Genomic DNA, 18008 nt, shown 5'->3' with positions numbered 1-18008 from the left:
ATTTACATATTCCTAGTCATGTACGGTTCGGGAGCAACCATCATAAAACATGGCCATTACCATCAACCTGTCGGGATAAGTTACAGGACAGCATGCATTACACCAGGTACTATTCTACCCATGGTTTATCTACTATTTACTCCATCTTCACAGCAGCCCTAAGAAACTTCTAATGTTACCTCCATCTTAAACGTGAATAAACTGAGGCAATGAAAGGACATAGGACTACTTAAGGTCACAGTGGCAGCTCCAGATCTTAAGTCCAGATGGGTTGAGTATGGAACTCCACGCTCTTATCTAAGATGCCACAGAATTTATATGTAACTTAAAAACTGGCTCTTAAGGTAAAGAGGAAGCTCTTTCTTCAAAGACATCTGGTCAATCACTGTTTAAATGAACACTTCATAAAGCAAATATCCATCCATCTCTTGAAAAATGAGTTTTGAAAATTCAAATTTTCAAATGGGAGATTTGCTATAAGTAGAATGAGCTTCTCACCAACTAAGTCTATGGAACATAACTTAGGAACAGCTGCTGGAACACCACCCAACTCAGGAGTTCCCAAACCTGTGGAGCATCAGCCTCCTGCCTCAGGCCCACCACCCCCCCAACACCCCTCCACTCCCCCCACCCCCCTTTCCCCACCAACCAAGTAGCTGGGATTACAAGCGCCTGCCACAGTGCCTGGCTGATTTGTGGAGCATCAGTACCTAGACAGAGCAATTATTCCAGCAGGAAACAGTTTGATTCAGCAAGCCTAGGGTGGAGTCCCAAATTCTATTTTTTTAAAGCTCTCCAGGTGATTCTCTTGCCCAGTCAAGCTTGGGAACCTTTAATCTAGTCTGTCTTCAAAGTTTCAAGCAGGTCTCTTTCCAAGGCAAATAGAAATGGATCCCCTGTTTTCTATTTCACAATCTCCCTGCGCTGCATACACCCAAGGCCTTGTGTTCCCAAGCCCTTATTGCCCCAAGTTCTAGCAAACCTCTTTTTCTCTCCTGATTACATTTGAGGCAATACCCTCCTGCCCTTTCTTCAGTAGAGAACCATGAGTCATCACCCTTGCATACACCCTGTGTCTGCATAACTCTCCAGGCCAGAAAATTTTACTGTATGTGGGAGAATCAGGAAGTTGTAAAATCCAAACAGACACAAAAAGTTTCAAGATTCAACAAATACTGGTTGCCCCTAAACAAATAGGCCTCTGTTTTGCTACGCTTACATTTTACTACAACGGTAACCTAAAATGTAAAAACTGTGACTTAAGGTATCTTGTAGCATAGCATTCTTAATTGCATTAAGGAAAAGTGACAATTAAAATGACCAGGTTCAAGCCCCAATGGGCAATTATCAATCATCACAAAGTCAAATGAACTTCTTCATGAACTGCATAGATTAAATCAAATAGATAGATACTCTAATCCAAGTTTTAAAAATGATCTTGGCAATTTCTCAACTTCCCACACTATGCCCGAATAGCTTGCAAAGAAAATGACATTCAACAGCCAACAAAGTAAGGAAACATGGCTAGGAGGCAGTTTTCCAGGTCAGGACTTTATCCTCAGATGGAAAAGAGAGAGCATCGCAAAACTCTCACCTGACACGTGCTGAACTTCCCTGCGGTGGCAGTGGAGGAGGAGACTGTTGTACAAGGATGACAAACAAATCTGCAGCTTGAATGGATCACCCTGGTGACTTGATGCGCGATGCTCCTGCAATGGTCCGGGGAGTGCAGGAGAGGAAATCCAAAATGAAAAACAGAATAAACTGCTTTAAAAAATAAGTCCACCTTAAGTGTCTATGCACTATGAACTTTAAGAACATCCAATCTGGCTTTCTGTTGCAGGAGAATTACACAGATCCCAGCCAGCTCAAAAGGCAGGTCTGGTTTTACTCAACAGGGCTCAGAGGGAGGCCAACATACAAAAAGGTCATCCCTTCCATCAAATTAAGAGGATGGTCTCCCCATTTGAGCCAGCCACTGTCACTGTTTTCTCCAATGATGCTAGCCAGTCATCTCAAACACATGCTGGTAACCACAAGGAGTATCAGGTGAAAATGGGCATGGATTGAATAGTAATTGAGCCAAAGCCCAATTTTAATGTGGCATATATTATCTATCAACATGCAACTTGAAAGATAACCACGACAGTGCACAGCTATTAGCATACCAGTCCAACGGAATAGACGCATAAAACGCAGGAAAAAAGAGGGTAAAGTGTGCATATATTCACTATACTTTCCACTAAACTTTAATTACTGAACGTATATCTCATTTTCATTTTGCCACAATTCCTTGTACATGGTTAAGTAAAAATTATCCATTGTATGATGAATGAGTGAATGTGTGAGTGAATGGATGAACGAAAGAATGAATGAATGAATCTTCCATATACCTTTCCATCAGGGAGGTTGGTGCTTGTAGTAGCTTTTGTGAGGTAAAGACCTATACATAGAAATGGAAGAAGTTGAGGACTTGATTTGCTAAAATATTTTTTAGCCCTATCCCTTAAAATTATATTCTTAAATACTGATAATTCCCAATTATCCATATTAAACAGAAAAAAAATCAGTAGCAGAGTTACTATAAAATAATCCCCAAACTAGTGAATGCCAGACTGATTTTCAGTCTCTGATTACTGGAGCTGATCTGCACATTTGCTTAGGCTGACTTTAAATTTAGTTTGGGTTTCCTAAGCTCACGCCAGGTAACAGTAGGAAGGAGGAGGCCCAGGTTTATATTGGATGTCAGAAAGAAACTATTCTGGAGCAATGAATATGATCTCCAACGTGAATAATCTGTAAACAGGTAAGGGAGCCAATTATCCTTGGTACATGGCAACACATCTCAGCAGTCATGATTATTTTGATCCATACACGCTCACTATTTTTAAGAGCATAGCCCAGCTGGAAAGGAAAATAACTTCCACTTCTTTCCAGCACTTTTCGAAGTAATGAACAGTAGCCAAAATATTCTTACTTCTAACTAATCCATTCACCAAGCATTTATTTAAGCACTGATTGCATGTCTGGGACTGATATGCAAAAGAAGTAATTCTTGTAGTCCTTGGTTTCCCCACGTGTGATCTGTGTGTACAGAGAAGGAAGGTAAGCTGTTATACACTACAATGTCTTTTAAATCTTTAGAAGGCACAGGCCCTCTACCAAGAAACTTGTTGAATTACAAATATAAATAATGGCTAAGTTAAGTAGAAGTTCAGAAAATTCTATTTAATCTTAGTACTTCTTTAAGTGTGGGGGGCGGGCAGGGGGAATGACTGTGATTTCATCTCAAATTTTCAGAATTTTAGTAAAATATGTTTATTGCTTAACTTTTAACAGGAAACAAAAGGAGTGTTACAGTGTTAGTCATCAGAAACTGTCACTCAGGGTACGCACAAAAAAGTAAAATCCACTTGACATTCCAGAATGAAAAACAATAAAGGTGCAACATTATTCAAAATAAATGTGAGTTCTTGGACTCTATAATGATAACAAAATCAGGAGTCACAGTAATGTTTACTCGTATTTCAATAATCTCTTAGCATTGGCCGAATTTCCCAGGTCCTAGACAACTGACTCAGGTATGTTGAAACTTACAGGCATTTGACACATAATCTTGAGGCTAAAGAGTTGTTGTTTAATCTTCCTCTAAGTGTAAAAGACCATTCAGAAGCTCTGAAGTCTAGTTGTAACATTTTTAACAAAGTATCATTCTGTTTACCAAACCCTCTTAAAACGAAATCCTGAAAGAAAAACACTGTCTTCCGCTGTTCCTACCAAGTACATTTTTTATACTTATTCTAACGTGAATTTGTGCACTGAAAAACATACGTTCACATTTTACTGCAAGTAAAGCATTTTTCTATATGTTGCAAAATAGAACCCAGGACCTCCAAGGCATTGTGTTAAACTTCTGTGCCTCATTGACATCCTTGCTTCCCATCTATTTACCTCCCAGAAATAATAGCTCATTTTAACCACAGCAATGCTTCATCTGACCAGGCCTCAATGAATTTACCAACCACATTAACTCAGGAAATGGTAGAAACTCATAAATCCCCTGTGAATAGAGTTGAGTAGCTCTCACAATCCTAGGCCTGGGGGGAAAAATGTACTAGTTTAGCTAGGTTGGCCATAAAATTGTAAACTGACTGGCAGTCACAACTAAATCAAGACATATTCTCAATTATCTTTCCTTTCAAATGCCAGGTTATTAAAATGCTCCTCTCTCCCCCTCTCCTCCCGCCTGCCTACTTGGATTACCTGAGCAGCACAGAGCTTCAGCAACTAAAGAAACTTTTCCTTTTCCCTTTTTGCCATAGTGTGATTTCTCTTTGCTTAGCAGCCTTCATGCAGTGGTGCCCTTATGCAGACTAGAATACTGCTTTCTAACTGTTCTCTAAATTACATCCTAAAATAAAGTACATGCTTATTGTGCAAAAGCACCATGCATTATCTGTCCTCTAGCTATAGGCCTCTATCATTTCTGGCTTAGCTAAGAAAAAAAAAATCCTTTTAACTTACTATCAAAGATCATTCAAATCACACCCAATAGATCCAAATTAAGAATGAATACATTCAGAATGTCTGCCTACTGTCAGTACCAGTTTTTGTTATGATGGCTGTCAAGTTTAAAAATGTGACAATGAGAATATATTTTCCGAATAAGTTATTCCTCTGAGTAAATCCTTTAGAAATCCAGCCATTGCTATGGGCAATATAGGTTCCAAAGGATGAACGCTCTTCACACTTGAAAGGGTTAAGTGCCTGCATGGCCAAAGGCACCAGACTGCAAAAGAAATGTTGCTTTAGTAAGCTCTGAAAGGTTTCTAACAAGTACCAAATACTTGTTGATCTGCTCACAATAAACACCAGCAGGATTGTCAGGCTCCTTTCACTGTATGGGGAGACGCATTTACATACTGCACCTAGGAAGAACAGCTTGTTGGTCTCCTTTATAAAAGTTGAGTAGCTAGAAGCCTCCTTCAGTGTCTCCCATCCAAATGACTGAAAGAAGATGCAATTGAAATAGTGGAGTCTTTCGTCTAGCTTGGGCAGCATAAATGCTGTGCATAAAACATTTGGAGTAGTTCAGGCACAAGACAAACCCACCTGAATGGACGAGGAACACTGTCTGTTGCCATGGCAGCCTGATCTAATTACATGAGTGATCAGGGCTGGAGTAAGTGCACTGAAAACCTACACCACTGACAGCCAGCCAGGAGGTTCAAGGGAGCCCTTCAACCTCTGCTTTATGTAGAAGATGGCATTCAAGTCCATTTATTTGCAGAGCTGCTAAAATATTGACTGATGCATGCACAGCGAGAGGGCAATCAGAGGAGATTAAGTGCCACAGCATTAGCCGTTATGGTGCAATCCCTTTCCAAGAGTTCCTGTGCAGGATTTTCTCTTCTCTCTGGTGGTTTCCTCAGGCATAAGCTTCATTCCAAAAAAAAAAAAAAAGCCTAAGTATCAAACTACCTTTACCCACCAAATAAACCGAAGGGTGGGCTTAACGGGGGCTTCTAGGAACTGCAGCCTCCTAAAAAACCCAAACGGAAATGTCTTAGCTAACACTGTTGAAAAAGTAGCTATGCCTAAAAATAACCACCAAGTAACTACCCACTGCTGTGTGCAATATATAACGACAATGTTTAAATATTAAAAACAGCCTGCATTATAAAACGCAAATGTCATTGAGATGTGCACTACTAGATTGCCAAAGGAGAACTTATTTGCATACACACATTCCTGTGCATGCACGAATGTGCAGGCAGAAAGCCACTGTAAGGCACCAGTTTTTATTCTGTGGGTGTAATAGGGTCTTCTAATTTTGCTAATTGTATCCTGTGGATCTCACAGGGAAGCTCAGAATCTCTTCGGGGACAGAACCAGTTTGGAGGAGTCCCTACTGCACAGCATACGGTAAACAAAATAAAAATAGCTTGCCTTTCTTGTTAGCCACATCGCGCATTATATAACCAGCTTCTTCCGACTGGCTTTTTTTTTTTTTTTTTTTTTTTTTTTTTTTTGCCCTTACTACTCTTCAGCAATTTCCCAATCTTCTCAAGTATTTACATTACCTTTTTATCTGTAGGATAATACCAAGAAAGCAAAACAAAACAGACCAGCCACCGGCTCGAACCGAACCCCTGCCGTCCTTAGAAACTGATCTTTTTGTTTTGTTTTGTTTTCTGGCAGAGTCTGGATCACCACCCTACTTCCACCCCCCGCTAAGGTTCTTGCTCAATCTCCCTAGAAAACCTGAATTGTTTCACCGCTTCCAGTCAGCCCCCTACGTGGTTTGAAATAAAATGAAAGCACAGCCTCGGAGTTCAAGAAGGCAGCCTGAAGGCGGGGGGCTGAGAAGGGGTCGGGCGATGCAGAGTCAGCCAAGTGGCCGAGGAGGGGCCCCCTCCGCATCACGACAGCCCTCGCCCCCCGCCCGGCGCGCACGCACACACACATATACACATTCACACTCACTCACACACTCACTCACACGCCGCGCTCCGACACCGCCTCACCTCTCGCTCCGCCCGTCCGGCCCCCTTCCCTGCCCCCTGCGGGACCGGCCTGAGCGCAGCGCTGGAACCACGTAGGAGGCGGCGGCGGCGGCGGCCCCGGCCCCGGGAGTGGCAGAGTCTTCGGCCCGGCCCAGAGTGAACGAGCAGCGGGGCTCCAGGGCGCATCCCAATCCCCGCAGCGCCTCCTCCTCCTCCTCCGCCGCCGCCTCCTCCTCCTTCCCCTCCTCCTGGCTTCATTCACCCTCCCAGCAGCCGCGCAGCCGTTCACTCCCGGCTCCGGGCAGCGCCTGCCGCGGCTCCTCGGTTCCTGCCGCGGGCGCTGGCAGGGGCGCCGGCCCGGACTGGGGCGCTCGCGGGCTCGCGGCTCCGGGCGGCGGCGGCCGCTGCACAGGATCAGGAAGCGGCCGCACCAACAGGGCGGCGGTGGCGGCGGCAGCCAGGGCCGCCACCGCCACTCCAGCCGCGCTCCAGGCACCCGCACACCCGCTACCCCCGCGGGGTCCCCGAGGCCACCCCTCCGCGCCCCCCGCCTGGCACCCGGCCGAGCGCAAAGTCCCGGCCCCTTGGCTGGAGCAGTCCCTTCCCAGCCCACAGCCGTACAGCCGGCGAGGCCGGCCACGGAGGGAAGACCCTCGCCCAGGGGCGCCGAGGCCGGGCGTCCACCCGCGGGGAAGTGCAGCCCTCCCCGAGACCCCCCCTCTCTCACCGCCCTCTCCGGAGAGGAGGAATGGGAAGAGGGCGGCCGGGAAAGGGACCAGCCCCCCACCCCGGCCGCCGCCGCCTCCCCCTGCGCCACCCGGAGGGAGGAGGACATGGCTCTCGGCACTCGCGACCGGACCAGCAGTCTCCAGAGCGGGGCGCCGCCGCCGCTCTCCCTGCCCGCGCCCCCCGCCCGGGCGCGCCCCCTAGCCCGGCGGGCGCCCACCCGGCCCCTGACAGCCCCCCCGAACGGCCGCCCCTGCGCCCAGAGTGGGGGTGTCGGCCTGGGAGCCTGGAACCGGGGACGGTTGTATGTACACACACACGCACGCACACACACACACAACACGACGCGTCGATTCCCTTCGCTCCTCTTCCAGCTGTTTTCCGTGCAGCCGATTGGGGTTTTAGGGTTTGTTTGCTGGTTGTTGCTTTTGCCCCTCTCGGGAGATAGGGAGAGGAGGGATTTTAATCTAAATAAGGGGAGAAGGGGATGGGGGAGGGGGGAAAAGAATCAGAGGAGGAAAAAAAATAGCCACTTACTGTAAAGTGTAAATGGATCTGGGGTTGCGTGGGGAAGGGGGGCAGAGGGAGAGAAACAATGTCTGGCGGCTGCTCTTGCTCTGGCTGCTGCTCCCCGGGGCTTGTTTTGGATCCCCCTGCAGTGAAACAGGTCCTGTACGGCTCCGCCACTGTAGTAGAAATGATGTCTGCGGTATACTCTGCTCTCTCCTCCTCCTCCTCCTCCTCCTCCTCCTCCTCCCCCTCCTCCCGCTTCCCTCCCCTCCCTCCTCCCTCCGCCCTCCCTCCCTCGCGCTCTCTCGCGCTCGCTCGCTCGCTCGCTCGCTCCAGTATGTAAATGTGTAATAGAAGCCAAATATGGAGCAGTTGGCTGCCGCCGCCGCAGCTCAAGGATCCGACTTCATGGGGGTGGGGGGCACCCTCTGGCGGGCGGCCCGGCGAGCAGCACCGAGCCCTGAGCGCACCGCGCGGCGGCTGGCCCGCGCCCTTAACCCTTCGCGGCGCGCGGCCCGGGGAGGCGGGCACCTTTCCCCAAGAGTGGCTCGGGACGGGCCGCGGGGGAGGGGAGGAGCGGGGTGGAGGGCAAGGTTCCTTCCAGGTTTGGGAAGGGGGCGGGGAGCTGCGCGATGAGGTAATTGGAGCGGTGACCGGTCGGTCCTCGAGCGCCTCCCTGGGTCCCTGCACCTAGTTGGAGGGGACCGAGCGACCGCGGGGCGCTGCTCAGGCAACCTGGGGGACTCCCCCAAGGGGTGTCAGGCTTCAGCTGGCAGCCAATGAAACACCCCAGGGGGGAGGGGAGGTCGGCGGGTTCTAATCCCAACGTGCCCTGGGTCCCCGGCGCCCCGAGCCGCGTCTAAAAGGGCTCCCTCCGATCATCAGCTGCACGTTATTTAACCCGCAAACCGGCGTCGCTGCGGCGTTCGGGAACCCAGGCCCGGGGGCCTCGGGGATTGCCTCTGCGTGCAACTCCGCAAAGTTTCCCGGGCCCCCCGACTGCACAGGCGCCCTCACCTTCGCTGCCTGAGAACGCCCGGCCGTGCCCTCGCTCTCTCCGCAGGTCCGGAAATCGGCTTCGATCTGGAGCTACTTACTCCGCTCTAGCCTGGAAAGGAGACCCGCGCACTCCTCTCGCAGCTAATTTGGGATCATTAATTTAATCGGAAATGAGGTAACCAGTGTAAGAGACAGAGAAAGCCACCGGAGCATCAAATGGCAGCTCTCGGGAATCGATGAAGAACTTGAGTCTGGACTCTGTGTTTTAGTGCGGTCCGCGACTCCCACCACCCCGCCCGCCCCTCCGCCTGTCCCGCCGCCAGGTGTGACCTCCACGCGAAGGAATCTTCGTCGGCTGGGCTAACATTGCCAACAGGTGTGGCACCTGGAGGACTGGGAGGTGCCTCCAGACTACGGGCGCTCAGCGTGGCGTTTTTGCTGCAGATGATTCTGGAAGGCCAGTAGGTGTCGGGCAACATTTGACCTCCTTCAGGTGCTTAGAACTAGGTGTCTGGAAACATGACCCCTTCGCGTAAGTTTCTTTCTGAAAGCCACCGCTCTTGACTGTAAGCTGTATTTGAGAGACCTTTTGGCTGAGTTTACTTATGACCTAACGGTTAGTCACCCACTGAGGCAGGGCAGAGAATGATCAAAACATGTGTCAGGTTTTACACAACTCTGGCCTGCAAGAGCCTACGTGCTCCTGAAATAATAAACGTACGAGCGAGGAAAGTGCAGAGCCCCGGAAATATTTTTTCTCACATTTTTGATATGCCGTGCACATGTAAGTGGCTATTTAAATGTAACTACTACTGTTCACTCTTACTCATTTCTACAACTCCCCCCCCCATTTAAAAATCGATGATTGTTACAGTTTGAAACCTCGGGTTAGTCTAAAGTGACATTGTTGGTCTCCTTACAGCCTCTAGTGGACAGTTAACATCAGTTTCCTGAAAAGGCTCTGATAGGTTTTGTTTTGTCAAGGTGAAGGTTAGCGCGTCAGAGCATAACTGGGTAAAATATCCCACACCCCTATCCTCACCCCCGCCCCCAACCCCCTACTTGACAAAGTCGACTTCAGAAAGAAGCAGAAGCTTGTTGGCTTTGTATATAGGAGATGCTGCCGGTATTATTACTGGACTTTTCATGTCAGTTTCAGACAGCTTCCATAAAAACTAAACTCATCTCAAATATTTTTATAACAGAAAATATTGGTTGCCATGTTTTTGGCTTAACTGCGATGTTTTTATTCCAACTCATAATCTGCAAACTGTCCAATCCACCTCCACTCTATTTTTAGACATCTTACATTTAGATAATTTTCCGTTAAAAAAGCTAATATTGTAATTATTATGTTGGCACAACCAGTTAATTTACATGATTTTAGCAACCTTAAAACACATAATTCAGATTAGAGTTAGCCAATTAATTTAAATGTTCTCTCAAGGAAGCTAAATATGTATATTACCCAAATGGTAAAAACAATTAATAAGAAATGTGTCATTTACTTTCTTAGCCATTGAGATTAAAGCCATAAACTGCCACCAAAGCTGTAACTATTTCTTCCTGCAAGATCCAGCATAAACACCATACTCGTGAAACAGTCTCATTACCTTTAGTACTGAAATATTTTGTTTTCAGATGGCAAAATATTAAATGTACAGTCACAAATAACAGACACTGATTCTTTAGAAACAAGACTTTCTCATGCAAATAAAAACTCAATGAGAAAGGGCAGAGCTTTCAGAAGCTAGTAGGCAAATATATAGTACTATAGTCCTAGTCGTCAGGCTGACGTTATATTTGTGCAAGCATAAGTCAACCTTTGAAATTACAGGAAATAGATAAATAAGGCCCGATGAGCTTGACTCATAACCTGTGTTGTAGATTGCTTAAATACCATGGAAAACAATTGTAATTACAGACCTGTTTTACTGTTTTGGTGCTACTCTTGAAGACTTTAAATGGCCCAGCAAATATATCATACATTACATACATTACACCCTTACTTCTTAAAGTGTAGTCTTTAAAGTAGCCGCAGCAGCACTAAGGAGCTTTTTAGACATTCAGAGTCAAGGGTTCTACCCCAGACACAGCAAATCAGAATCTTTCTTGAACCAGGCCCGTGGCTGATTCCTAAAGGCATTATCATGTGAAGAACAGTGGTCTGTACCACAGGGATCAAGCTAAATAAATTGGGGCACAGGTGCAGAAGTTAATTCCTCTTATTTCTTTCTTGCTTGTTCCTTTTTTATTAAGTACAGCCTTTTATTAATTTGTGCATTGCCATGAAGAATTCTCACATTATATGCTTTGGGTAAATACTGCTGCATTTTAAGAGCAGACATCTGCATCATTATTGCCGAAAGAGAATGCTCTGCTGGGGAATGAACTGGGGTCTGGAACATGAACATTTTCTTCATGGCAGCAGAGGGAGCACAAGAGTACTTAATAAAACCAGCGCACAGGTTTCTCCACAACACGACAGATTTTAAATTGTAGTATATGTTTTCCTTGGAAGTAGCCTGTTACGTAGTTCAAAATGAAGCAAAACAACCAAACAAACACAAACAGCTTACCAGGTCTCAACAACTGTGTAACTGAACAGGCCGGAAGTTGAAGAAAACAAAGATAAACTTCTTCAGTTTTAGGCTTGAATTGTTAAAAGACGTTGAACATCCAAAGTGAAAAAGATGTCTCGCCTTTGCTCTACTCAAAAACAAAGATAACACAATACAGAATCAGGCAACCCTAACAGTCAGTTCCCGGGACCCTACATCAGGTAAGTTCATTTCATTTGGTGCCATACGTGTTGGTTAAGGTCCATGGGCCTTTCCCTGTGTTTACATTCACAATAATTTTAGGGGTTTGTCCTTAATGCTTGCAGTGGTGAAGTTTCAGGTTTCAGTTATACTTTTCACTACTCTTTTATATTGCATCCTCAAAAACTCCCTTGAAGCAGGTAAGATACGTGATAAAACCCATGTATGAAAAAAATTAGGAACCAGGTCATGCTTTCATAATATTGAGTCATTTAATTGTTTCAATAATGCCTCGAGGTGTTGGTAAACGAGGGAAATTATACAGACTAAAGATACAGAATATTTTTATAGTTTTACAGGATTTTCAAAGTTATTCTTAGTTAATATGTTTATGAATTATTTACAAGCAGTTATTTATTCTGCATCTACAATAACTGGATCTGGGAATATAAAGTGGAGTAAGACATCTTAGTGTGCTAGGAGTTCAGAGCAGAACAAACTTTACCTTTGGAAAATTGTTAATTTTTACCACGATGAAATGCAAAGATTCATAGTTGATCGATCGATCCAGCACCTGCCAGAATCAGACTTCCAAATATGAGAATCAAACAGTAAAATCATTAAAATTTGGGAGGTCAGGGGGAACAATTGTATAACTCTTGAGCAAAAGTTGACTTAGAAACTAATATTAATATTTCAGATTTCTACGACAAACAAATGTGAAGATATAATGTGTATTTTATTTGACTGTCTTCCCTATCACAAAATCACATGAGTAAGTTGAGTTAGTAAACATTTATTTATTTTTATCTTTTTAAAAATGCTAAAAAGAACGTCTCTCCCACACTAAAGAGGGTTTGCCAAGTTTCTGCCTGGAGCAATTTGTTATGGCTGTGTAATAAATTCCAGAAAGTTTGAATTTTTAATGGAAACCCTGACAGAATAAAGAGGGTGTAATCCTACATATGTCATTTAAAAATCTGAGCAAATCGTAGTGTGCTTGCAAAACAAATATACTTTCCTTAGATTGCACTCACAAATAAGGCTGGGGACACGACAAAAGTAAAACAAAACTCAAAAGTGAAAAACACTCACACAATAGACTCTGAAGTCGTCAGCTCACCACACCCAGACTAAAGTCACTGGGCTCTGTGCGTGGCACCGAGACTCTTAAAGGACATGCTTCCGAATCGTCTTTCTTGACCCTCTACCAAACTGTGGCCAGACAGGCTTCCTGGTAATGAAAATAGAATTACCATTAGTCAAGAGTGAAATTAAAGTCATTGTACTCAACCATTTGCCAACAGTCTGTGACTTCACAGTACCCATCTTTGAAATAAGACTCTATAATTAAAAAAAGGTACCTTAAGTCTGCACTATCCGTTATGTTTATGAGCACTTGAAATATGTGATTAGTCCAAATTAAGATGTGCTGTAAGTGTGAAATATTCCTCAGATTTTAGAAATTTGGTTTAAAAATATATATTTTATACATAATATATATTATATATCATTCATTATATTAATTATATATACATGCAATATCTATCTCAATTTTTATATTGATTAAATGTTGAAATGAAAATATTGGGTTATTTTTTAATAGCATATATTGGGTTAAACAAAATATTAAACTTTGTTTTACCTGTTTCTTTTTTTACTTTTTTTTTTTTTTTTGAGACAGGGTCTAAGTCTGTCACCCAGGCTGGAGTGCAGTGCAGCAGTGAAGTCTCTGCTCCCTGCAACCTCTGCCTCCTGGGCTTGTGATCCTTCCACCTCAGCCTCCTGAGTAGCTGGGACTACAGGCATGCCACTATGCCCAGCTAATTTTTGTGTCTTTTGCAGAGATGGAGTTTCGCCATGTTGCCCAGGCTGCTATTGAACTTCTGGGCCTTGGCCTCCCAAAATGCTGAGATTACACCACACCCAGCCTCTTTTCACTTTTCTTAATGTGGCTACTATAAAGTTTAATATCACATGTGTGGAAAGGTTGTGTATTTCATTTCTAATGAACAACACTGGTACAGATATTGGGGCTGAGGAGGCACAGTAATTGGTTCTAAGTACCTGCAGTTTGAGACCTTAGAATCCACAGCAATGTCGTGAATAACTTATTTTTCTACCTTCCTCATGTTTCTCCCTTGCACTGTGTAACACAGACCTTATCGTGGTTTGTAATAATGATCACTGAGAGTAGACTGTCGGTGAATGCGTGATCTCACTGGTAGATCTGTTACAGGCCTGCAAAACAAAAATTTATTAGGCTTATCTGTGGCTCAGTCTTCTCAGGGGAGCTCTGGTACCTTGTCACCCTGGGAGGCTGATGGGAAACCTACGTTCTATTTTCAAAAGCACGAGCACAAGCATCCTAGAGTTACAGCTGGTTTTGCTGCTTGTGGCTAAATGGTTTGGGGCTGATACCTTCTAGTGACAGATGGCTCTGGACATTGATAATGAAAATTATATAATTTGTTGCTTAACTAAAAAAAAACACATCAAGGCCACCAAAAGGAAATGGTTTTTTTTTTTAAACTTCCCAATATATTTAGTACCATATGATCCTCTGAAAAGAAGTAAGATGATTTTTCACCATCATTATTTATTTTGCAAGCAAGACCTAAATAAGTTTTCATCAATGCAGCTCTGACCAAGATTGAATGTAAGACAAGGGCCTATTAAGTCTCATAATTGAAGGTCTTAGTCATTAAAAGAACATAGCTCTTCTTACATGGAAAAAAACCAGACAATATTTTAAGGCCTAGAATGAATGAGTTGAACTTTGTTTGGTATTGGCCAGGAGCATTTGGAAATCTATTAAAAGCCTTTCATTAACAACTTGGCATTTTGTTTCCTCAAAAGAAATACATTTTCCAAATTAAAATAAAAGCCAGAAGCCACCATTGTTTGAACTGAAGGTAGTGGCGGCTGATGGGTTTTACATGTTAAGCTGAGGGTGCCTTTGAAATAAGATCATGGGCAACAACAGGCTGCAGAAATAAACATCAAATTTTGATGGAAGGAGTGAGCAAAGTTCTTTGTTGTTCTAACTTCATGACATTAAAATATGTGGCTATAAGCTATCTTAGTTACTTTATTTTTCGTGAGTCTATATTGGCCAGGAGAAGCTGATCCGAATGAAGGTCAGAGTTTAAGAAAATTATTTTATGAGGAATTTGCCAAGTTTACCCCCAAAGAGGGAGAGTTGGAGAAAAATGCATTGGCAAACTTTGCTTTTTGACACAAATAACTAGAGTTCACCAAGGAAACGGCCTGTGTCAGGATTTCAGTGATGGTTGTCAGGCAGTTTGATATTTGCAGGACCGTCTCTGTCAGGCCTCTCCAAAGTTTAACTGCTGGGAGACCTGGGAAGCTCTCAAGACTGGTGACTGAAGATACTGATTTGCTTTGTGTCTGAGACACAGACATAAAACGATGGCTACTGCCACAGATGCTTTCTGGCAGAGCAGAATAATAGCACTCAGACCTAAACTGTGAATTACAAACAATCCCTTTTTAAGTACAAAATGAATGCACAGAATGGAAGACCCTGTCAGCTAGAATACGAGTAAATCAAGCAGTAGAAGACAGATTTTTCACTCATACCACTACAGCCAAATTTTTATTCTGCTAACTGCACTATCATGAGAGAACTTTCTTCTTTGTCAGATATTAACAATTGTGCCTAGTGTTCCATTATCGGAACGCTAAGCATGTGGTTGTTATCTATATCCTACTGCTCAAGGTCATCGCCAAGGTCTGACTGCAAAAATTCAAAAAATTGCAACCTCAGGCATAAACGGGTTAAGAAAATTGATACATCATAATTATTACAATATATGAGGCACTGGATGCGTTTCCTCTGAAAGCCAATCAAATCACGGGATCTGCTTCCTAATTTCCCACACCTATTCCAGTTTAAAAGTTTAAAAGTTGTAGCTTCAATACCAGGAGTAAGAATAGGTGACCCCTTCACTCCTAGGGCTAGCTTTTCCGGCTGTCAATTTCATAATTATATTGCTCCGCCCCTTGGCTTAGCACTTCCTTTTCCCTCACTACCTTCTCTCCCCAACCCCCAGCAATGAATCATCATGACTTTAAAGAGACTTAGATGACCCAGTGTGAACTTTGCTGGCATCCTGTACAGTCTTATGCCAAAAAAGGGGAGTTGCTCTATGACAGAAACTAGCCAGACCCTGATGCAGATCTTGGAGGCAACAAGCTTGGGTGCTTATCTGGGAAGATCAGTGAGGAATGAATTTTCCTAGATCGCGATGGTGATTCAGAATTGCATATCTTAGTTCATGATCTGGTTTTTAAGAACCCAGTTCGACCCTTTGTGCAGAAAGGAATATATCAGAGTGAAACATGTTGGCAGATCTCCTTATGCAATCAGGGCAAAGGAATTTATACCAAATTCAGCCCTTTGATTTCTCCAGATCTGGCTGAGGGTGGGGTTTCCATATTTGTGCTTTGGCAAATGTGTCCAATAATTAACTCCTCCTGATATATGCCCCTAGTGTTCTTCCAGGTTATCATGTGCTTATTTGTGCATTTATTAAAGCCAGAAACATTTTTGCCCCTTCGTTTTTTAAATACTGTGTCTGAGTAATACAGGTTAAATAGACAAGAGCCTTGCCTTTAAAGACTGTACTCCCTACCTAAAGAGGTATGGGGGTATCATTAAATAACATTATGTGTGTGCGTATACTTTCTATATAGAAAGCCCTTTCTTCTCCTCCCTCCCTTTTTTTTTGCATGGAGATTTTATCTTCATGCTTTTGAGATCCGGCTCAAGCATCAACACTTCTGTGAAGTCTTTCTTGATTATCACAGGAGTCTGCGGCTCTGCCCAATGTGTGAGTCAGAGAAGTGCTATTTTCTTATTCTTTTTATTTATACAATATTTTTTTAAACCTCTAACCGAAAAAAACAGGGCCATAAGCACAGATGGAGAGAGTATCCAAAGTGGAAGCGTCTCTTATTTGAATACTTCCTGCTACTCCCAAACCCATTTGACCTCCCTCACAGTTTCAGCGAGGGACTGCGCTTCCTTTGTTTATTGCTCCAATTATGTGACTCCCCTCCACTGATCAGCTCTTCGTGCAATTTTCCACTGCCCTCTGTTATGAGTTGAATTGTGGCCCCCAGAAGATATATTGAAGTCCTAACCCCAGTAACTATGAGTGTGGCCTTATTTGGGAGTAGGATTTTTGCAGATTTAATTAGTTAGGATGAGGTTTTACTGTTTTAGGGTGGACCCTAAATCCAATACAAGTGTTGTCCTCACAAGGAGAGAAGTCACAGAAACAGAAGAGATACAAGGTAGATGACCACGTGAAGACAAGGCAGAGATTGGAGATACGCTGCCACAAGCCAGGGAACACCAGGGATTGCCAGCAACCACCAGAAGGTAGAAGAGGCAAGGGAGGCTCCTCTCCTAGAGCCTTTAGAGAAAGGATGGCCCTGTCGACACCTTGATTTCAGACTTCTTACTGTTTTTTATTTTTATTTTTTTGAGACAGGGTTTCACTCTTGTTGCCCAGGCTGGAGTGCAATGATGCGGTCTTGGCTCACCACAGCCTCCGCCTTCCAGGTTCAAGCGATTCTCCCGCCTCAGCCTCCTGAGTAGGTGGGATTTCAGGTGCACACCACCATGCCTACCTAATTTTATATTTTTAATAGAGACGGGGGTTTCTCCATGTTGGTCAGGCTGGTCTCGAAATCCCGACCTCAGGTGATCTGCCCACCTTGGCCTCCCAAAATGCTGGAATTAACAGGCGTGAGTCACTGCGCCTGGCCGATTTCAGTCTTCTAATTTCCAGAACTGGGAGAGGATAGATACCTGCTGTTTTAAGCCACCCAGTTTGTGGTACTTGGTTACAGCAGCCCTAAGAGACTAATGCACCCTCCTGGTGATATCCATGATTCCAGGTCTGCTGCGTTCTCCTTTCTTCTCTTTATTTACATAGGTGGCCCTTTCTGCGTCATATACTCCTAGGTAATCTGTTCTGGATGTACTATTGGTCTTGCACCTGTGACAATCCCAGTAAACAAAAGAAAAGGTCTAATGGAATAGAAAAATTTATAGAGTTCTAGAACCACCTCCCCACCGGAAAAACATCTGGCTTCTGGCCCCAGGCCTCAGAGAGCACAAGTACATGACACTCCTGCACAGGTCCTCAGCTGGTGTCCACGTCCTCCTCCGCCCTCCTTAGCTCCCTCTGCTGGGAGCCCGATGCACCAGCAGCTTCCCTCTGCCGAATTGGTCTTCCAGCCTGTGGGGTTGGCGTGAAGAAGAAAAAACTAAATTCATTTAGAAAAAACTAAATGAATTTGACATTGAGGAAATACAATGCTAACTGTTTGGCTTTCTTTTACTGTCTATTTATTTATTATTTAAATAATTTTTTGAGACAGAGTCTCACTCTGTCTCCGGGCTGGAGTGCAGTGGCGCGATCTCAGCTCACTGCAACCTCTGCCTCCCAGGTTCAAGCGATTCTCCTAC

General features: G+C 44.4%; 2 protein-coding genes and 1 long non-coding RNA gene across 4 annotated transcripts in view; all 3 read right to left on the bottom strand.

Moving 5' to 3' along the window:
- LOC128931873 (uncharacterized) overlaps positions 1 to 7341 on the bottom strand; it is a 63570-nt gene extending 56229 nt beyond the window's left edge. The window contains exons 1-3 of the mRNA XM_054254650.2: positions 6528 to 7341; positions 2394 to 2443; positions 1595 to 1709 (exon numbers count right to left, since the gene is read on the bottom strand). Coding sequence (XP_054110625.1) covers positions 1595 to 1709; positions 2394 to 2443; positions 6528 to 7341 — 979 coding nt within the window. The remainder of the gene's footprint in view (positions 1 to 1594; positions 1710 to 2393; positions 2444 to 6527) is intronic.
- ATXN1 (ataxin 1) overlaps positions 1 to 7950 on the bottom strand; it is a 463177-nt gene extending 455227 nt beyond the window's left edge. For both annotated transcript variants that reach the window (XM_078368284.1, XM_078368283.1), the window contains exon 1: positions 7770 to 7950. The gene's annotated coding sequence lies outside the window, so the exon portion shown is untranslated. The remainder of the gene's footprint in view (positions 1 to 7769) is intronic.
- Positions 1 to 7950, bottom strand: part of LOC144576580 (uncharacterized) — a 434267-nt gene extending 426317 nt beyond the window's left edge. Inside the window, exon 1 of the long non-coding RNA XR_013533693.1 lies at positions 7770 to 7950. This is a non-coding gene — a long non-coding RNA (uncharacterized LOC144576580). The remainder of the gene's footprint in view (positions 1 to 7769) is intronic.
- Positions 7951 to 18008: the final 10058 nt, after the last annotated feature.

Source organism: Callithrix jacchus, chromosome 4 (genome assembly GCF_049354715.1).
Source record: "Callithrix jacchus isolate 240 chromosome 4, calJac240_pri, whole genome shotgun sequence".
NCBI lineage: Eukaryota > Metazoa > Chordata > Mammalia > Primates > Cebidae > Callithrix > Callithrix jacchus.
Note: the sequence above shows the minus strand (reverse complement) of the source record. Positions and strands in the feature narration are given on the sequence as shown.